The 21,501-nt window shown below is 42.9% G+C and overlaps 1 protein-coding gene and 1 non-coding gene across 3 annotated transcripts in view; both read left to right on the top strand.

Moving 5' to 3' along the window:
- THSD4 (thrombospondin type 1 domain containing 4) overlaps positions 1-21,501 on the top strand; it is a 648,360-nt gene that overhangs the window by 603,034 nt on the left and 23,825 nt on the right. For both annotated transcript variants that reach the window (XM_061157947.1, XM_061157948.1), the window contains exons 9-11: positions 8,190-8,365; positions 10,781-10,877; positions 15,993-16,268. In XM_061157947.1, coding sequence (XP_061013930.1) covers positions 8,190-8,365; positions 10,781-10,877; positions 15,993-16,268 — 549 coding nt within the window. The remainder of the gene's footprint in view (positions 1-8,189; positions 8,366-10,780; positions 10,878-15,992; positions 16,269-21,501) is intronic.
- Positions 2,853-2,978, top strand: LOC133067575 (U6atac minor spliceosomal RNA). Its single transcript, XR_009695350.1, has one exon. It is a non-coding gene; the product is annotated as a U6atac minor spliceosomal RNA (small nuclear RNA).

The raw sequence follows: 21,501 nt of genomic DNA, 5'->3' as shown, positions 1-21,501 counted from the left end.
TTGATCAGGACTGAAAAATAAGAGATGGGAAGGTATACTGCAGTGCTTCTCCAGCTTTAAGCGCACCACAGCCGCCTGGACAGCTTGCTAAGCCTGAGGGCCGGACCCCACCCATGTTTCTCATTCAGCCAGCCTGAGCCAACACATCTCCCAGCTTCCAGGGGATGCTAATGCTGCTGGCCCAAGGACCACACTCTGAGAATTACTGCCATAATTGCAGTGAATGTGGAATTAGAGCATCAAAGTTCAAATCCTGAACTTAACCTAATAGTCTGTGGCCGTGAGCAAGGAACTTAATCTCTCTGAACCTATTTTCTCATTTGGATGATAAAGACAGTTTGTGTCCTGCTTGCCCTATAGGATTGGCATTCATATTTTGTGAGTTCATTTGTGTTTTGAAAACCATAAATCATTAGACCAAAAGTTCTTCACTTTTTTGTGCCTTGGACTCCCTTGGCAGTCTATGGATACTAGCTCAGAATACTGTTTTTAAATCTATAAAATAAGATACAGGGGGGAAAAAGGAAACCAATTATACTTAATTAAAATTATAAAAATGTTTTAGAAAAATAATTTGTAATATACATAGTGATGTGCTTCTTTGACATTAAAATACATAATCTCGTGGAGGGTTTTCCAATAATTACTATAATTCCAGAATAGTGATGAGTTTTTAAACAATATTTCAAAATATTTGTAACATCTATAATGTCATATGAATACATGAGTGACTTCTATCAGTGACAAACTCACAGTATTGCTAATACTATTATGGTCTGTTGCCTATATTTATAATAGAAGGAATGCTAAGTTTCAGTTGGGGGTTAGTGAAAATAAAGATGAAATTGACAGACCCCCTCCAAGGTGATCCTTGTGAAGTGAGTAATTGTATTCCATTTTCAGGGTATCTAGCTTGGGTAACATATTCTGAGACTCACTTGGGATGGCGCCCATATGTGGGCTTCTATGGAAGCTCATAGACCAGAAATGGCAGGACTACAGACCTCCAGCTATATCAGAGCAGCAGTGCCAGTGATGATCTCTTAACCCTGAGTTTGTTGTGCTGCTTCCATAATGGCTTCTAAGAATTAGTGAAATATTAAAAAGCTTCAAGGAACTTGTTAGTAGGAGAATCACAGTGATCTATTGCTGTAATTGATCATGGAGCCAGTGTTTGGGTCATCAACAGTGGGCATTAAGATGGTGGGATGAGGTATATGAGAAGCAGGGCATGGATATATTAACAATTTGTACATGAACCTTGGAGAAGGGCATTGTTGATGCAGAGAGTTTAGGCCAAAAATTATAAGCCCAGCATTGACAATTTAAACTGGAATAGGGATGGGGAATACATGTAAATCCATGGCTGATTCATGTCAATGTATGGCAAAAACCACTACAATATTGTAAAGTAATTAGCCTCCAACTAATAAAAATAAATGGGAAAAAAAAAGAAAAAAAAAAAAAAAGAAACTGGAATAAAACCCAAATGTCCAACAAGAGTGGAGATTTCCTCTTATTGACTTAGTTGTGAGGGTGCCTTTCAGACAGACTTTGCCAAATCTTGACCTCAGTGAACATACGCACTAGCAAAAGCCATGAGTCACCTGCACCTTTTTGTGAGTTAGTTCTAGACACCATTAATAGCCCTGGAGCTGCTTACAAGTACAGATATTGTAGATGCAGCTGTTTTCAATATGTCAGGCCAGATGGGGGGCTAGTTTTGGACCTGTTTCAGAAGCTAACCTCTGGGCATATGGTATTAGGACCATATTTGCAAAAAATCTGGTGTTGTTTTTTTTTTAAGTGTTTTGCTAATCTATGGTTAAAAATTCATCTAAACCCTTTGTGAGAATCCATGGATAACAGTTGTTTAGTCACTAAGTTGTATCCAACTCTTTTGTGACCCCACAGACTATAGCCCACCAGTCTCTTCTATCCATGGGATTTTCCAGGCAAGAATACTGGAATGGGTTGCCATTTCCTTCTCCAGGGGATCTTGCCTACTCAAGGATCAAACCCAGGTCTCCTGAATTGGCAAGCGGATTCTTTACTGCTGAGTCACCAAGGAAGCCCCCAAGGATAACAGTAGTAGATGGTAAAAAGATTCAGGGTCACAGTGTTTAATTTCCTAGGGGGGTCTTTGCCATACTTCAAATGGTTCTTTAATGGGCTTTTTGGTTTCGAGATAATAACCTCTTCTATAATACTGCCATTAAAAGCAATAAAATCTTAGCCAGAACCTACCTCAATTCTAAGCTTTTGATGCTCCAAATTGGATTTTAAGGAGAAGCTGTAAAAAGGGGGGGAAATATTTTATTTCTGCTTGTACCATGTCCTTTATATTAATTTGAAATTTTTAAGCTTTAAAGAAAATAATATATGCATGTGGTAAAACAAATTTTAAATGGTAGTAAAAGGATATAAAGTGGGAAATAAATGTCTCCCTTCTTATCTCCCATCCCAACCTAAACCCCCATTCCTTTCCCCAAATGTTAATTGTTTTAGACTGTCTTGCCCTAAAATGTTTTATGTGTGTGCCTACATTTTTTAAAATGTGTATATTTTTATTTTAAAGTGTATAACAAATGAGACCATACCAAATGGACTGTTTTGTATTTTTGTTTCATTTTAAAATGTATCACAGAGTTCATTTCATACCCACAGACCTGCCTCATTGTTTTTAGGGCCATGTGATATTCCATTGCATGGTTATCCAAGATGATGATTTACTTAACTAATCCTCTATTAATTGATATTTAGGTTGGTTTTAGTTTTTCTCAGTTTAAAACAATCTGCAGAGAATATCCTTATTAAAAACACTTTTGTATACTTACAGAAGGATATCTGCCGTGTTGTATGAAAGGAGAGAAGGTTAGCACTCCCCTTGACAAGGATGGAAGAGGCTCTGAGGCCTGACAACACACATACGGTTAAGGCATTGCCACCTACTTCGTGGCATCTAACCACTGTTTTTGGAAGAATCAATATTGTCAAAATGGCTATACTACCCAAAGCAATCTATAGATTCAATGCAATCCCTATCAAGCTACCAACGGTATTTTTCACAGAACTAGAACAAATAATTTCACAATTTATATGGAAATACAAAAAACCTCGAATAGCCAAACTAATCTTGAGAAAGAAGAATGGAACTGGAGGAATTAACCTGCCTGACTTCAGACTATACTACAAAGCCACAGTCATCAAGACAGTATGGTACTGGCACAAAGACAGAAATATAGATCAATGGAACAGAATAGAAAGCCCAGAGATAAATCCACGAACCTATGGACACCTTATCTTTGACAAAGGAGACAAGAATATACAGTAGAAAAAAGACAACCTCTTTAACAAGTGGTGCTGGGAAAACTGGTCAACCACTTGTAAAAGAATGAAACTAGAACACTTTCTAACACCATACACAAAAATAAACTCAAAATGGATTAAAGATCTAAATGTAAGACCAGTAACTATAAAACTCCTAGAGGAGAACATAGGCAAAACACTCTCCGACATAAATCACAGCAGGATCCTCTATGACCCACCTCCCAGAATTTTGGAAATAAAAGCAAAAATAAACAAATGGGACCTAATGAAACTTAAAAGCTTTTGCACAACAAAGGAAACTACAAACAAGGTGAAAAGACAGCCCTCAGATTGGGAGAAAATAATAGCAAACGAAGCAACAGACAAAGGATTAATCTCAAAAATATACAAGCAACTCCTGCAGCTCAATTCCAGAAAAATAAATGACTAAATCAAAAAATGGGCCAAATAACTAAACAGACATTTCTCCAAAGAAGACATACAGATGGCTAACAAACACATGAAAAGATGTTCAACATCACTCATTATCAGAGAAATGCAAATCAAAACCACAGTGAGGTACCATCACACACCAGTCAGGATGGCTGCTATCCAAAAGTCTACAAGCAATAAATGCTGGAGAGGGTGTGGAGAAAAGGGAACCCTCTTACACTGTTGGTGGGAATGCAAACTAGTACAGCCGCTATGGAGGACAGTGTGAAGATTTCTTAAAAAACTGGAAATAGAACTGCCATATGACCCAGCAATCCCACTGCTGGGCATACACACTGAGGAAACCAGATCTGAAAGAGACACATGCACCCCAATGTTCATCGCAGCACTGTTTATAATAGCCAGGACATGGAAGCAACCTAGATGCCCATCAGCAGATGAATGGATAAGGAAGCTGTGGTACATATACACCATGGAATATTACTCAGCCATTAAAAAGAATTCATTTGAATCAGTTCTAATGAGATGGATGAAACTGGAGCCCATTATACAGAGTGAAGTAAGCCAGAAAGATAAACACCAATACAGTATACTAACGCATATATACAGAATTTAGAAAGATGGTAATGATAACCCTATATGCAAAACAGAAAAAGAGACACAGATGTACAGAACAGACTTTTGGACTCTGTGGGAGAAGGCGAGGGTGAGATGTTTCAAGAGAACAGCATCAAAACATGTATATTATCTAGGGTGAAACAGATCACCAGCCCCGGCTGGATGCATGAGACAAGTGCTCGGGCCTGGTGCACTGGGAAGACCCAGAGGAATCGGGTAGAGAGGGAGGTGGGAGGGGGGATCGGGATGGGGAATACTTGTAAATCCATGGCTGATTCATGTCAATGTATGACAAAAACCACTACAATATTGTAAAGTAATTAGCTTCCAACTAATAAAAATAAATGAAGAAAAAAAAAAGAAGGATATCTGTCAAGTAGTTTCCTAGAAGAATAATTCTCAAGTCAAGAGTATGGGCATTTAAACCCATTGTGAGGGGGAGAGGATGGGGAGGAGGGGCATTTAACCCCACATTCTTGACCTGAGAATAATTAGTAACCAGGCTGCCTTCCAAGGTTGAATCAGTTTACACTCCCACCAACAGTGTGGGAATGCATGGATAACAGTTGTTTAGTTGCTAAGTTGTATTCGACCCTTTTGTGACCCTATGGACTATAGCCTGCCAGGCTCCTCTCTCCATGGGATTTTCCAGGCAAGAATACCAGAGTGGATTGCCATTTCCTTCTCCAGGGGATCCTCCTGACCCAGGGATCAAACCTGCATCTCCTGCATTGGCAGGTGGATTCTTTACCGCAGAGTCACCAAGGAAGCTTACTTAGCCATAAAAAGAATGAAATTCTTCCATTTGCAACAACATGAATGGACCTAGAGAATATGAGGCTTAGTGAAATAAGTCAGAGAGAGAAAAACACTATATGATATCACTTATATGTGGAGTCTCACAAATAATATAAATGAATGCATATGCAAAACAGAAATGGACTCACAGGTGTAGAAAACAAGCTAGTGGTTACAAGGGGAAGTGGAAAGGGAGTGTAATCTGTAAAAATACTGAATCATTGTGCAGTAGAACCTGAAATTAACCTAATATTGTAAATCAACTGTACTTCAGTTTAAAAAGAAATATTGGAAGAGGTCAAGAATGAGTTCAGACCTACACATCTGAGGGATGTTGTCAAATAGGTAATTAGATATACAAGTCTGGGACTAGGGAATTCCCTGGAGGTCCAGTGGTTAGGACTCCACACTCTCATTGCTGAGGGCCTAGGTTTGATTCCTGGTCAGGGAACTAAAAATCCCACAAGCTTAGGACCAGAGGAAAATACTGAATCGGAGACATAAATATCAAAGTCACTGGGATATAGTAATTGAAGCCATGGACATAGATGCAATCACCCAAGAAAGGAGTACAACCCCAAATCAGGTTTACTCTGAAGCCTTAAGGAACACTAACATTTAATGGCCAAGTAGAAAAAGATGAGAAAAAAAAAGAACAGATGCACAGCCCGAGAGCAGGAGGAAAGCCAGTTGAATGAGGTGTCCCAGACCCCATTGAAAGAAGACTTCAAATAGGATGGAGCAGCCAGTAGTGCCAAATGCTGCCAAGACATCCAATAAGAGGAAGGCTGAAAGTGCCCATTGGATTTGACAACATGGAGGTCCTGGTGACATTCATTTGGATTGTTTCAGTGAAATAAGGGGAACAAGAGCCAGATTGGAGATGACTGAGAAGTGAATGGGAAGTGAAAATACAGAGACCCTATATGGACCACTCTCAAGAACTATGGTTTTGAGAGAAAATAGCCCAAACCTGTTCATCCTCAGTGTCAACTCTTGACTCTTCTTTGCCAGTCAGTAAGCTGAAGTGATTTTCTAACTTGGTATTCGATGTTCCACAGCTGTGATCTCCCAGGAGCCATGGTAGTGAGCCAGCCAGGGATAGCATCTTTGGGGGGTGGGAGGCCTGGGTCACCTCAGCCTTGGAGGTTCTTCCACTCCTGCAAGCAGCTTCTGACTCTGCAGGTCTGGGAAGGCCCATTGTAGAAAACACTGCTAAACTGGCTTTAAGAAACAAAGAGTCTTTATACTTTAGAGAGATCTACTAAAAAATGTCCCTGGAGAAGGAAATGGCAACCCCCTCTCCAGTGTTCTTGCCTGGAGAATCCCATGGACAGAGGAGCCTGGCAGGCTACCGTCCATGGGGTCACAAGAGTTGGACATGGCTTAGTGACTAAACCCCCACCACCACTGAAAAATGTAAAGATAACATCCTGCATTGGCAAAGCAAAACAAGCTAAGGCAGGCGTGATCATTGTTGAAGCTGGGTGATGGGATGGGTACATGGAGGCTTATTATACCTTTCTCACTCCTTTTGTTCGTGTGTAAATTTTTTCATAATACATTGTAAAAAAGTATTAAGTTTAGTAACTGTAAATTGAAAGTACACAGAACCAGTGCCACCACAGGCCTACCATTGACCATGTCACTTAGAGCATGATCTCCTTTGGGTCTTCCCTTGTGTTTCAGTATTTAAGAATCTGCCCTGCAATGCAGGGGACATGGGTTTGATCCCTGGGCAGGGACCTAAAGATCCCACATTTCATGGGTCAGCTGAGCCACGTGCCACAATAGAAGATCTTGTGTGCCACAGCTAAGACCCAACACAGTCAAATAAGTAAACTAATATTTAAAAAAAAGAAGAATAGGATCCAATTTTCCTTTGGCCTGGGGGGTGGTGGTGGTATCCAGGTACCAAATGTGTGAGGGGGGAAAATGTGTCCTTTCTTCTCTCAGTAACCATAGAATCTTGTTCCTTGCCCCTCTTCTCCTTTATTACCTCCCTCCTGAGTGTGGAATCCAAGTCATGGTTCTGTCACCCATCTCTGAACTTGAACAGGTCCCCTCTCAGACGTGCTCTGAAAAATGACGCACACACCTGCTTAGCAATGTTGTGACGTGGGACTAGTTCACAGTGCCCATCCTTAGAAGGCCGCAGAAGTCAGGGAATATACATGAGTGGAGGTGACCAAGGAGGAGACAATCATATGGCCCTCCTAGCCCATCTTTAGTTTTGCTGCTTTTAGTAGACATACAGGTAGGAAGAATTGTAAGAAAAACTCTATTCAGTAAGAAAAAATAATAATTCAAGCATGATGCATAATCAATATTCATGAGTCAGTGGGTAATAAACTGAGACTTAGCTGCGGTGTTGGGGAGTATTAAGGAGCGGTGGGGAGAAGGACAGTCAGAGCATGCAGGCCCTGTCTAACAGACGTGGACCTCCCAGCTCCATGATTGCTGCCATGACAGAACATGGAGCCGAGGTTAGCATGTCTTCTTGTTTTACAAGAGAAGCTAGAACTCTAAACTTTTTATGTGAAATCTCCCAATTCTTAAATTTGGGTTCAATATTTTTCTAAATAAAAACACTGTAATGGTCAAATTAAGCTCATTTGTGAGCCAAAAATCAGCTCATGAGCTGCCAATGTGCAACCTCTCACTTTTAGATAATAGGATAGAATACAGCTTCTGTTCCCCTTTCCTTTTGTCTTCCACTTCTAAGTTTCTCCTTTTCCAAGCATTTTCCATGTCCTTCTCTCCTAACCTCTCCCACCCTTCCTTTCTAGACTAAGTCCAAGAGGTAGGAAGAGTTGAAGTCAGTTGAAGGAGTGACAAGGCCCAAAGGGATGTGATCTAGATGCCTCATCCGGCCCCATGGCCTAGGCCAGTGCCCCACACATAGTGGATGAAGCAACAAATTGATGAGTGAATAAGCCAGCAACCAGGGGTCAGTCAGCTTCTTGTGCACACCTGGGCTCACCCAAGGACTGTCTCATTTTTCTCAACAGCCTTGCGAAGTCGTTCTGGCCGCTCCATCATCAATGGGAACTGGGCAATTGACCGGCCCGGAAAATATGAGGGCGGAGGGACCATGTTCACATACAAGCGTCCAAATGAGATTTCGAGCACTGCCGGAGAGTCCTTTTTGGCCGAAGGTCCCACTAATGAGATCTTGGATGTCTATGTGAGTTTGAACTATTGCCTTTGTGTCTTCTTGCTTCTCAGGACCACACTTAGAAAACTTAAACAACAAAGGTTGCCCCAGCTCAGTAAGATCATTTGAGTGGCGCCTTTTGGGGTGCCCTTACATGCTTGGTGCTCATCTTTGCCACTCACCTCTCAATGTACCCAGTTCATAGAAACCATAAACTCTCCCAGATGCCTATTACCCTCAGCGTTTACTGACCCAGTAAAACCAATTTTACTTGTTGAATCAAATCAGAGGCAAAATATATCCTTTATTTCATGAGCATTGGACCTCCTCCAGGCACTTTCCTCCTATGCTAATTTGGCATGTTTTCTTTTTATGGCAAAAGAAAGCAAATGCCTAAAGCAAGACAAGACCACTCACAGTTCCCAGCCCTCTTCAAATTCGATTAAAGCAAGTGAAGAAACAAGAACTCCAGAGTCCTCTGCATGACACAGTAAAGCTTGGAGTAACCATATAGAGATTTACTAGAGGTTCCCTGCTTCCCAGAAGACAGCACTTTGATTTCTTTTACAAGAAACTAAAAGTATTAAGTTGCCCCAGAGTTAAAAATGGTCTTTATTTTTATAAGAAACCACTAGAATCCAAGCTTCTTAAAAAAGATCAGGAAATAAAAGGGGACTGGAAATAAAAGCTCAAAATCAAAGTTTTGATAAAACGGAATGAGCTCACCCATCAATATATATTCTCTCACCATCATCTCCAGAGTCACACTGGTGTACCTGATACTTGCTGAGTTTGAGTTTTATAAATACTACTTGTCCAACTATACAGTTACATGTTCATTCCCTTTGGGCCGAGTGGCTCATGGATTAGAAACAACAAAGGAAGCCTTGTTATAACTCATTCTGAATATTTTTTAATAGACTGTCCAGTGGTTGTTGGACTCTGGGTAAGTTTCAAATGGCATCGGGATAAAAACTCAGGTTGTTAAAGGCCTACTGTGGGTGGTCTGGGATGTGGTGGCCAATAATAATTTCATAAATGGGACAAAGTTTGCACTGGCAGAACATTCACATAGAAGCACAGAAGAGCGGGGAAGGATTTCCAGGCCCAGAATGAGTGTCAGATTGTGTGAAAAGAGAAGTGAGGGAATTGGGAGTGGATCGTGGGGACCTGTGGTCACGCCACCATGTCCCTCAGGGATTCTGTGCTCCCCACATGGTTCCTAGATGGGAGGGACCCCAGGGTTCTCCTGACTGCCTTCCCCTGGCTGATTTAGAGACAGGAAGCCCTGTTTCACATGTAGGGAAGGGGTGAGGGCTGATGGCATAAATGGACGGAGCAGATACCCTCATGGACTGAACAGGACTCACCTTTGCAGGGTGACTCAGAGAACACCTCTAGCTAACAGGACCTCAGAGATCAGCTGTGATTCTAACCTCCTGCCTCTCCAGATGAAGAAATTAGAGGCTATGAGATTGAGGGACTTGCTCCAGGTGACATGGCTGGCCATCAGGAGAACCCCTTTATAAAGCAGTAGAGATGGAAACATCAAAACATGACCCTGTCTCCTTGCCCGGTTCATGTTTTCACTTCAGATTCCAGTTCAACTGCTTTCTTTAGCCCACCACCCTGCTTCCCACCAGGAAAGCCATGGGTACAAAGGATTTTGTGCTCCAAAGCCAATAGGGAGGGGATTAGTCTGCCACTGTGTACTGGCTTGTTTTGTATTCTTGTCCCAGACAGTGTTTAATTGCTGGCTTCCATGGCCCTATGCAGCTTTTATCATGGGTTTCTGAGAGAATAGGACCCAGGAGACACTCCCCTTATTTGGTACCTGTACTTCTCATCCCATCTCTCTGTGATTCTGGAGCTTCCCATGGATGAGAGGGGATGGGACCCAGAGAGTCAATAAGGGAGCGGGTTGGGGCAGACCTTCCTCAGCCAGGCTCATAAGCCTGGCCGAGGACTTCAGAGGAACCCAGAAGAGCTCCTGCCGGCACTGCGGAAGTCTGGCCCTTTCTTCATGACTCTGTCTCGCCACCTAGTGTTCAAACAGTGTCTCTGTAGTGTAAACCCAAGTGTCTCTTATTGACATTTTGAGATCTGTGCACAAAATCTAAGTCATGGAGAAGATGGTGGGGAGCCAACAGAAAGGTCCGCTACCATTGCGCCCATCTTTCCATTTGGAACTTATAAAATCGTGACTTTCAGCCTAACTTTCTTCCAAATCTCTCAAAGACTATGTTCTTCATCCTTCAAAAGCAAATAGCAAAAAGCCATCTGAAAATAGCTTTCATTTAGTCTGTCACTGGCCCACTATTATTATTAGATGTAAACCAATCCACTTATTTATAGTTAATGCCACTTACACCATTGAGCCCAGGGTCAGCCGGAAAGGGATGTTCTTGTGTCCCAGTGCAGTGACATTGACCTTTGTGTTGTCAGATGATACACCAGCAGCCTAACCCAGGAGTCCACTACGAGTACGTTATCATGGGGAACAACGCCATCAGCCCACAGGTGCCACCTCACAGGAGACCAGGTAAAACTTCTTGTTTTGCTCCCAATCACTCCAGATCATTTCCCTTTAAAGCCCTGTCTCTCTTCGTCTTGTATATCTGCCCTCTGTCTCTTACTTAACACAGTGAAAATTCATGGACACATATTTCAGAGTCAATGGGCCTTGGTATCAGAGGATGCTTCAGCATTTGTCTGAACTTTCTCTGAGAGTGTTTCATTCACTTGATTTAAAAATGAAGTGAACAGAGCTTCCTTGGTGGTACAATGGATAAGACTCCGCCTGCCACTGCAGACTGGGGACATGGGTTTGATCCCTGATCCAGGAAGATCCCACATGTCATGGAGCAGTGGAGCCCATTGCTATAAAGCCCAGGAACTGCAAGAGAAGCTCTCGCAATAAGAAGCCCACACACTGCAACTGGAGAGGAGCCCACACAGCAGCAAAGACCTAGTGCAGCCAAAAATAAAATTATTTCAAGTTTTTTTTAAACTGAAAAAAAACCAAAGTGAACATTCTCAGCCTGCCTTTTGGTTCAACATCTTGAATTGTCTTATGTATTAGTTTCCTATTGCTGCTGGAACAGATGACCTCAAACTGAGGAGCATAAAACAATAACAAATTTACTATCCTATAGTTCTGGAGGTCAAAAGTCCAAAATGGGTTTTGCTGGGCAGAAATCAAGGTGTTGGTGAGCTATGCATCCTCTGCAAGCTCTGAGAAAGAATCAATTTCCTTGCCTTTTTCAAATTCAAGAGGCCACTTTCATTCCTTGGTTCGTGGCCCCTTCTTCCGTCTTCAGAGCTAGCCAAGTAACACCTTTAGATCTCTCTCTGCCCCTGACCATCTTCTGCCATCACATCTCCTTCTCTGACTCTCACCCTCCTGCCTCTTTCTTATAAGGACCCTTCTGGTTACATTGAGCTCAGCCAGATAAATCTCTCCACCTCAAAACCCAGGATAGCTTAATTATATCTGCAAAATCCCTTTTGCCACATTAAACTAACACATCCCAAGTTCCAGGGATTAGGACCCAGACACCTTCAGAGGGCCATTGTTCTGTCTACCACATGCCTTTTCTCTTGGTCCCCTCCTGCTTCCACTGACACGGCTTTGACCTGTAAGAAAAGCATCATGGGTTCGCATCTAACAGTTGACCTCTTCCCTATCGGCCCTGCTGAGAGACAGAGCTGGCTGCTCTGCTTGGCTGCTGCTGGATGCGTCACAGCCTCTGGCTGATCCTTCTTCACCAAATGGTGATGGAGCCTACCACCCAAACAGAGACTGTCTTTTCTATCTTTCAAACAGAAAGGTCTGCAGAAACATTCATAATAATCGCTCACACAGACTGAGTCCTCACTATGTGCCAGACACTGCTGAGCCCTGCATATAGACTAACTCATCAGTTCTCACAAGTGTGCTCAGAGGAAGGAACTATTATTAGCCCCATTTTAAGAGTAAGGAAATAGAAGCTCAGAGAGACTGAGTTACTTGTCCACATCCTGGAGCTCAGGCCAGCCTGGGTCACTAGCCCCTGTGCTTGTTATACTGCCTAGAGGTGACCTGGTCCGACGTCTGTCCTAGGAAGTGAGGGGACAGACATGAGACCCCATCCATCCATCCTTCCCTGGGCTGCTGATTGGATAATCAGGTCATCTGTCCCAGATAGAGGAGGAGTCACGTGGGCTCCCTGGAAACAACAGCCTGGTGTTTGCCTGGCATGTGGGGTACATGTGTTGTCCAAACTGCAAGTCAGCACACTCAGCCTGAAAGAATTTTTAAGCCATTTCCAGGAGCAATATGCAGCCTGAGAAACCAAGTTCAGATGGCAAAATATTGAGATTACTGATATGACTTATAGGGGCAATTGGATAGACTATTCGAAATCATATAGGATGATGGTGATTGATAGCAAGCCTAATGGGTCTCAGCTAATGGGTGGCATGTGGTCCTGGGATCAGCTGCCTGGGACAGAGCAGGCCAGAAGGGCTCAGCCATAAAACATTGATGAGGAGAGGCAATCTGGACCAGGCTTCATCCTCCATATCAATAGAGACAGGAGGCCAGAGCTTGAATTCAACTCTACCCCTTTTTTGCTGTGCATCTTCATGCAAGAAAGTAACTTCTCTGAATGCATTCACAATCCACAGAATAGAAAGGAAGAAAATGTACATTCAAAGGCTTTATTTAGGAGGGGAAACGTATTGAATGAATTAGGTGTCCATCCTAGCACAGTGCCCAGGGCATATAATACACATAAAAGATCTTAAAAAGTTTTATCTGATAACATTTGGACAGCCTTATTTATATCAATATACTGATCTTGATTCTATTAGTTTAATCTGCATATAGTATTTTAAACCAAGAAGTATTTTAAGTAGCCAACTAAATAAGAAAGTGCTGATGAAAGAGGAAAGAAAGCTCTAAGTTTTAACTGCATTTTATAGTAACCCTAGAATTTGCCTCCTTATTTGATATTAAACTTATGAATGCTTGAACACTATTCAATCAAAATAGAAATACATAAAGTAAAATGCAACAGCTCCACAATTGCCAAAACTTGAAAGCAACCAAGATGTCTTTCAGTAAGTGAATTTGGATAAAGGGGCTATGACACATCCAGACAATGGAATATTATCCAGTGCTAAAAAGAAATGAGCTATCAAGCCAGGAAAAGACATGTATGAACCTTAACTGCATATTACTAAGTGAAAGAAGCCAATCTGAAAAGTCTGCATACTATATGGTTCCAAGTATGTATGTGTGACTGTCTGCAAAAGATATAACTATGGAGACAGTAAACAGATCAATGGTTTCCAGGGATTACAAGGGAGGGAGGGATGAACAGGCAGAGCACAGAGGATTTTAGGACAGCAAAGCTATTTTGTGTGACACTGCAATGGTTGATCGATGTCACACATTTGTCAAAACCCACAAAATGTAAAACACCAAGAGTGAACCCTAATGTAACCTGTGGACTTTGGATATGTCGAGTGTAGGTTCATCAGTTTTAACAAATGTACCACTGTGATGTGGGATGTTGATGGGGGAGGCTGTGCATTTGTGGGGGCAGGAGAAAGAAGGGAACTCTCTGCACTTCCTACTCAGTTTTGCTGTGAACCTAAAACTGCTTGCCGTGCTGAGCCAAGTCACTTCAGTCGTGTCCAACTCTTTGCAACCCTATGGACTGTAGCCTGCCAGGCTCCTCTGTCCATGGGATTCTCCAGGCAAGAACACCAGAGTGGGTTGCCATGGCTTCCTCCAGGCATCTTCCCGACCCAGGGATTGAATTCGTGTCTCCTACGTCTCCTGCATTGGCAAGCGGGTTCTATACGTGTACAATGCGTGTGTGCTCAGTCATGTCCAACTCTTTGTAACCCCATGGACTGTAGCCCTCCAGGCTGCTCTGTCCATGGGGATTCTTCCTGACCCAGGGATCGAACCCGTGTCTTCCTAGGTTGGGAAGATCGCCTGGAGGAGGGCATGGCAACTATAGGTATATAGTTGGGCATATATACGTATATGTGTGTGTATATATATATATATAAAGTCTATTTATTTAAAAAAAAAAAAAAAAGGCAGCATTCCCAACCTCATACTTCGCCCAGCTTCCCAGAGGCAATCTCTCTTAACAATTTGGAGGGACTCTGTCCAGCCCTTTCTGGGCATGTACAAACATGTTCAAGCTGATTTGAATCTTTGTCTACAATCTAAGTATACCAGGAACATCACATGCCAATCTTTTCTATAAGCCAGCATAAAACTAACCTGAATTTGAAACTTCCTTGAAACTGGTAGAAAATTCAATCCTAATCAATCGGGAGGCTCCCACACACACCCCAGATATGAGGAAAGTTTCCTGCCTGGCAGGTCTGTGGTGCTCAGGAAACGCAAGACCTCAGACATCTGCCTCTCCATCTCTCTCTGACTCTCTCTCTTAGAAAGTGCTCTCCACTTTTTTCTCCTCCTTCCCTGGGCCAGCTCCTCTGGGACCTGCTATCCTTACTGGGAGCTCAGGCTTTTGCTATGGGAAAGAAGAGCTGTTGACTTCCAGTAGCTTTTGCCTTCTCTCCTACAAAAATCTCAGGCAAGAAAATCCAATAATTTAGCCACTTGAACTAGGAGAGGAGGAGGAGCAACAGAGATAAAGAACAAAACGCAAATTAATCTCTCAAAAAGTGTCCGGCCACATCTGCATATGTGTATGTGTGTACAAACTGAATTCTGTCATGCTTTTTTCTTTCACCAAACAACCTGTCAGTCATGACGTGTGTTTGCTTCATTCTTTTCTTAAAAATTACATAGTATTTCATTCATGGCTGTAGTATAATTTCTTTTAACTAGTACCACTGGGTCAGGAAGATCCCCTGGAGGATGGCCTGGCAACCCAGGCCAGATTCTCACCTGGAGAATCCCAAGGACAGAGGCGCCAGGTGGGCTACAATAGGATCGCAAAGAGTTGGACACAACTGAAGCAACTTAGCACACATGCACGCACTGGTGGGCATTTAAATTCATTCTACTGTTTTGGTGTTTCAAATGAGTAACCATACTTGTACATACAGCTTTATGTAAAAGAATGGGAATAGTTGCATGACAATTGTCCTGGAAATTGAAGGGCTAAGTCAAGAGATATGTGCATTTAAAATTTAGAGCGTTCTTGCCAAGTTGCCCTCCAAAGCTTTGCATCTATTTGCAGGCTCACCCCAGCGTGAGATAGTGTGTTTTATAGCACCTTCAATGAGGGGTTTAGGGATTTAAAGGTTTCCAGAGTTTCACATCTTTATTGTTAGATAAATAGAATTGCTGTTGTTGCTCTCTTGTGTAGTTCTTTAATGAGGAATGAAGCTGAGCACTGTTGTATGACTTTTGGTTGTGTGTAGTTCTTTTTGCATGAAAAGAAAAGAAATTGCCTCTCCCAGGCCCTTGCTCACTTTCCCTTCTGTGATGTTCATGTTTTTCTCATTCATTTTTAATAATATTTTAATATTACTGAAATTAGCATCTACTTATTTTAGATATATGTGCTTTGAGTTAGAAATGATCTCACGCTCCCTGATATCTAATGCTGGATCATTTCCTCTTGACGACTCACCGTACAAACCCATCTTCTGTGGTGTGTGCTCTTGCCTCTCCTAGGGGAGCCCTTCAACGGCCAGCTGGTACCAGAAGGGAGGAGCCAGCAGGAGGGAAAAGAGAAAGAGGGGGACCAGGAGAAGGCAGACGCACACGGCGGGGCACCTGAAATGTTCACGTCGGAATCAGCACAGACCTTCCCGGTCAGGCAGCCAGACAGATTCTCTCCCCACCGGGCGGACAGTGTGGTACCGCCGGCTGCACAGGCCCCTCGGCGGAGCCGGGATCACAACTGGAAGCAGCTGGGGACCTCAGAGTGCTCGACCACCTGCGGGAAAGGTAAGCGCGTGTGAGGGCTGGGAAGGTCTCTGCAGACTCCCAGGCGGGAGTGGGGAACATACAGGTGGGCCCCAGGCATGTGGCAAACCCTTCTCGCCTTGAGCCTGACTGCAAGATGGCTCGCAGTGGATTCTCTGTTAGCGGGTCCCCAAGACCTGATGATCCACTGGAAGGACCTGGAAAACTCAGAAAAACTGCTGTGCTCATGGTTATGATTTATTACAGTGAAAGGCTACAGATTAGCATCAGCAAAGGGAAAAAAGCACATGTGACAAAGTCTAGGAGACACCAAGCCAAGTGCCAGCCTCCTGGTGTCCCCTAGGGCCCAGTAGAGTGACACAGGGCTGCAATTGATTAAGCCAGCAATGTTATAGATAAGCCTAGTATTGCCAACCAGAGATGCTCACTCCAGCTTTGGTTTCCAAGGGATTTATTGGGGTTCAATCATGCAGACATGCATCTCCCACATTAGCTATTCAGCCTCTAGCACTCCAGAGGTCAAACTGATACACTAGGACCTAAGGCATGAAAAAACAGGCATTCATATAAATCACATTGTTGGCATAGACTAGATTGTCAAAAGGATACAGCGCAACCCAAGATCTCTAGCATAGAATAACTCGCATCAGCAGAGTATTCCAGGGGCTCTGAGGTTAATTATCTCCAGACTTAGTCAAGGGCCAGTCCTGGACACACGTCTCTCTTTGGAATGTGCAGGATCTGGGCAACCCAAGCCTGCTGAGTTAACCTTTTCCTGCACAGGACATTCATTAATAATCAGAGAATACACTCACCTAGTTCAAGATCTACAAGTTGACACACAAGGCAAGGTTGTCATGGAACACAAATGTCATTGGAGAGTCATTCTCAGATCTAAGGATTTCAGAAGAAAAAAATGCTTTGGGAGCTTGCAAGCTTAGTTAGCTAGCTTTTATACTCACCAACATTCACAACTCCCTTCCTCCTCTTCAGTAATTTCTTGATCTTGGATTTATCCCATTATCTTAATCCCAATCAACTAAGACCACCAGGAAAAAGGTTGCAGCCCAGCAAAGTCAGTTTATGCAGCAAGGGGGCCTATACACCAGAGGGAGTATACAGCATCTCTCCAAGGGAAAGAAAAGATCCAGTAATAGGATTTGGGGGGAAGGGTGGAGTTTTGGTAAAATTTAAATTGGGTGTGAGGTGATACCTCATTGTAGCTTTGACTTGCATTTCTCTAATAATTAGTGACGTTGAGCATGTTTTCATGCATTGGTTGGCCATCTCTATGTCTTCTTTGGAGAAATGTCTATTTAGGCCTTCCACCCATTTTTTGGTTGGGTTGTTTGTTTTTTGATATTGTATATTTTGAAGATTAATCCTTTGTCAGTTGCTTTGTTTGCAAATATTTTCTCCCACTTTTAGGGTTATCTTTTCTTCTTGTTTATGGCTTCTTTTACTGTGCAAAATCTTTTAAGTTTAATTAGGTCCCATTTGTTAATTTTTGTTTTTATTTTCATTACTCTAGGAGGTGGGTCAAAAAAGATCCTGCTGTGACTTATGTCAAAGAGTGTTCTGCCTATGTTTTCCTCTAAGAGATATATAGTGTCTGACCTTATTTAGTTCTTTAATCCATTTTGAGTTTATTGTTGTGTATGGTGTTAGAAAATGTTCTAATTTCATTCTTTTACATGTAGCTGTCCAGTTTTCCCAGCACCTCTTCTTGAAGAGGCTGTCTTTTCCATTGCATATTCTTGCCTCCTTTGTCATAGATTAGATGACTGTATGGGTATGGGTTTTTCTCTGGGATTTCTATTCTGTTTCATTGGTCTATATTTCTGTTTTTGTATCATGGGCGCACCTAGAAACTGTCATACAAAGTGAAGTAAGTCAGAAAGAGAAAGACAAATGTATATTAACACGTATCTGCAGAATCTAGAAAATGGTGTAGATGATCTTATTTGCAAAGCAGAAACAGAGACACAGACATAAGAGAATAAATGTTTGGACACCAGAGGGGAAGAAGGGGAAGTACTGGGAGACTGAAACTGACGTATTTACGTTACTAAGTATAAAACAGATAACTAATGAGAACCTACTCTATAGCACAGGGAATTCTACTCAGTGCTCTGTGGTGACCTAAATGTCCATCTCAGTGGGAAGGAAATCCAAAAAAGAGGGGATATGTGTATACATAGAGCTGATTCATTTTGCTGTGAGTAGAAACTAACACGGCATTATAAAGCAACTATTTGTTGTTCGGTCACTCAGTCATGTCCCGACTCTTTGAGACCCCATGGACTACAGCATACCAGGCTTCCTTGTCCTTCACCATCTCCCAGAGTTTGCTGAAACTCCTGTCCCTTGAGTCCGTGATGCCATCCAACCATCTCATCCTCTGTTGTCCCTTTCTCCTCCTGCCTTCAATCTTTCCCAGCATCAGGGTCTTTTCTAATGAGTCAGTTCTTTGCATCAAGTGGCCAAAGTAATGGAGCTTCAGCATCAGTCCTTCCAATGAATATTCAGGAGTGATTTCCTTTAGGATTTACTGGTTTGATCTCCATGCAGTCCAAGGGACTCTTAACACTCCAATGCAAATTAGTTTAAATAAATAAAACAAGGTTGTGATAGGTTTGAAGCCAAGCCTGTCTGTGTGTAAAAGGATCAATATCATTATCAGTCTGGACTATGACATGGGCTCACAACCCTGAGTCCTTGAACACTCCAAAGTTAAGACAGATGTGGGATACGATGTCCAGAAACCCCTGATGTAATATTCTGCACCTGGGTTGGAAATTGATGCTGCTTCTCCGTTCCAGGTGCCTTAGATCTTCATTTTAAGAGTATGTATAATCTTTTAGTCATGATTTCCTTCGTATATATGGTGAGCGCTTCCTGCTTGTAGTGAAGTGCTATTTGTGATCCTAAAACAGCTATTCTTTGAAGGGAGGTTATCATAGAAACAAAGGCTGTATCTCAGAAAGTTTCTGCAACTGGGAAACTGTGAAGCTCCCAGCATATTGGTTTGGGGACTTTTTTTTTTCCCTTTTCTTAAAGAGACTTGTGTCTGAGAGCACAAAATTTGGGAACCTTGACATGATCAACACGTGGAAAAATCTTTCACAGCCACCTCTAAAGCTTTTACATTTTTCATAAGAGCACTGACTTAGTGGCTTTTGAGAATTGAATTTAAGTCTTTGGTTCCTCTTGGGGTCTGGAGCTCTTTCCGCCTGGAACCTTTGCTAGTTCCATGATGCTTTCAGAACTGGAGTGCTGATGTATGGAGGCTTTATTGTGCTTATGCTTAACACCTGCACAGAGAATATAAACTGGAGAGTCATTGTACCAACTTCTCTTATAAGCCTTATGAGGGAAAGTTAAATGCCTGTTAAATGTGTCTTGACAGAGGCAGAAAGCAAGAGATAATTATACATTAAGGCCAAAAAGAGTTTAGTGAGGATCTGTCACAACATCAGTTTAGTGTAGTAAGAAGTGTGAAATGTACTTGACACAGAAACTCAAGATCAACATGTATTAGTCCCTAAATAGTCTACCATTTAGGTAGTAGTATGCCCGTTGAGTTTTCCTGGTAGCTCAGCTGGTAAAGAATCTGCCTGCAATGAAGTAGACCCCAGTTCGATTCCTGGGTCAGGAAGATCTCCTGGAGAAGGGATAGGCTACCCAATCCAGTATTCATGGGCTTTCTTGATGGCCCAGACGGGGTTCAATCCCTTGGTCAGGAAGATCCTTTTCTGGGTTGGAAAGGCCCCCTGGAGGAAGGCATGCCAACCCACTCCAGTATTCTTGCCTGGAGAATCCCATGGACAGAGGAGCATGGCAGGCTACAGTACATGGGGCCTCAAAGAGTCAGACACAACTGAGCGACTAAACACACAGACATATGATGCCCATTAAGGGGTTTCCCTGGAAGCTCAGACAGTAAAGAATTCATCTGCAATGTAGCAGACAGGAGTTCGATCCCTGGGTCAGGAAGATGCCCTGGAGAAGGGACTGGCAACGCACTCCAGTATTGTTGCCTGGAGAATTCCATGGACAGTGGAGCCTGGCGGGCTACCATCCATGGGGTTGCAGAGTCAGGCACAACTGAGCAACTAACATACATACCTGATGCCACTTAAAGGGACCAAATGTACTCGGAACTAGATGAAATTAAGGCAGTTATTAAAAGGATAAAAATTGTGTGTGGTTTGGTGTCAAGGATGGCATGTGTAGAAGAGTCTCTTCCATCTCAGCCTTTAAATGTAGCCTGGCCCAGCCTTTCCAGTAAGATGAGATGTAGGCCTGTCTGGAGACCATAAGGCATCGTCTTATGGACACAATGGGACAAGGACAGAGCATGTGCCCTTCGTCACCCTATATGCTGCTCACCCAGCCTTGTGTTCACTGGACGGTTGCCACTTACTCATCCAGGTGGTCATTCAGTGGTGCCTACCTATTCTGTCCCAGGCACGATGGAGGGACCCCTTTGCTCCCTCTAAGATTTGCTCCCAGCCAGTGATGGTCTCAGACGTGCAGCGCAGGAAGGCAGTGCAGATGCACAAAATATTTAGCTCATCTCATGGTGCTCAGTGTAGTGATAAGTATGCCTTAACCAAGAAATTCTGAGCCTGCCAGAGCTGTCCATCTCTTTTCTGCAAAACCCAAGTTCACTTGCTTTGTAATCTCATCATTTGTCCCCACAAAAACCCTCTCTAAAACTCTTTTCCAGTCCTTCCTGGCAGCGCTCACCAGACCACACATGCCTCTCAGGTTAAAATCTCAGCACCATGATAGCATCATCACAGGAAGGAGCTCTGTCGCCAGTGGACAAGAGTGACACATACTCTGCTCAGTCATTGCCCAGACCTCTGTCTGGTCCAATTCTTGGCTTGGCTCAGTCGATCCCTGAGTTTAAAGACTACAGTCGTTTACTGTTTTCTTCCTCCTTATTTTGCCTCTCTCTTCACAACGCCTCACTGACCTCTGCACTAGCCCCTGCCTTCACTGTCTCGCCTCATTTTACCTGTGGTATGCTCCCCGCTCCAATGGCATGTACTTCCATTTTGATTAACATGCTCAATGTCCAGCCCAACCAACTGATCCTAGATTTTTTCTGCTGCCTCAAGTCCAGCCAGCACCTGACCTCCCCACCCCATTCTTGCTGGCTAGCACTTAGAGGACTAATTGTGGTGCATTCTTGGACAATGAAGAGATGGCCAGGTGCCATTTTGCAGAAATACAAACTGACCCA

Source organism: Dama dama, chromosome 12 (assembly GCF_033118175.1).
Source record: "Dama dama isolate Ldn47 chromosome 12, ASM3311817v1, whole genome shotgun sequence".
Lineage (NCBI taxonomy): Eukaryota > Metazoa > Chordata > Mammalia > Artiodactyla > Cervidae > Dama > Dama dama.
The sequence above is the reverse complement of the archived record's forward strand: the minus strand, read 5'-3'. Positions and strand labels throughout refer to the sequence as shown.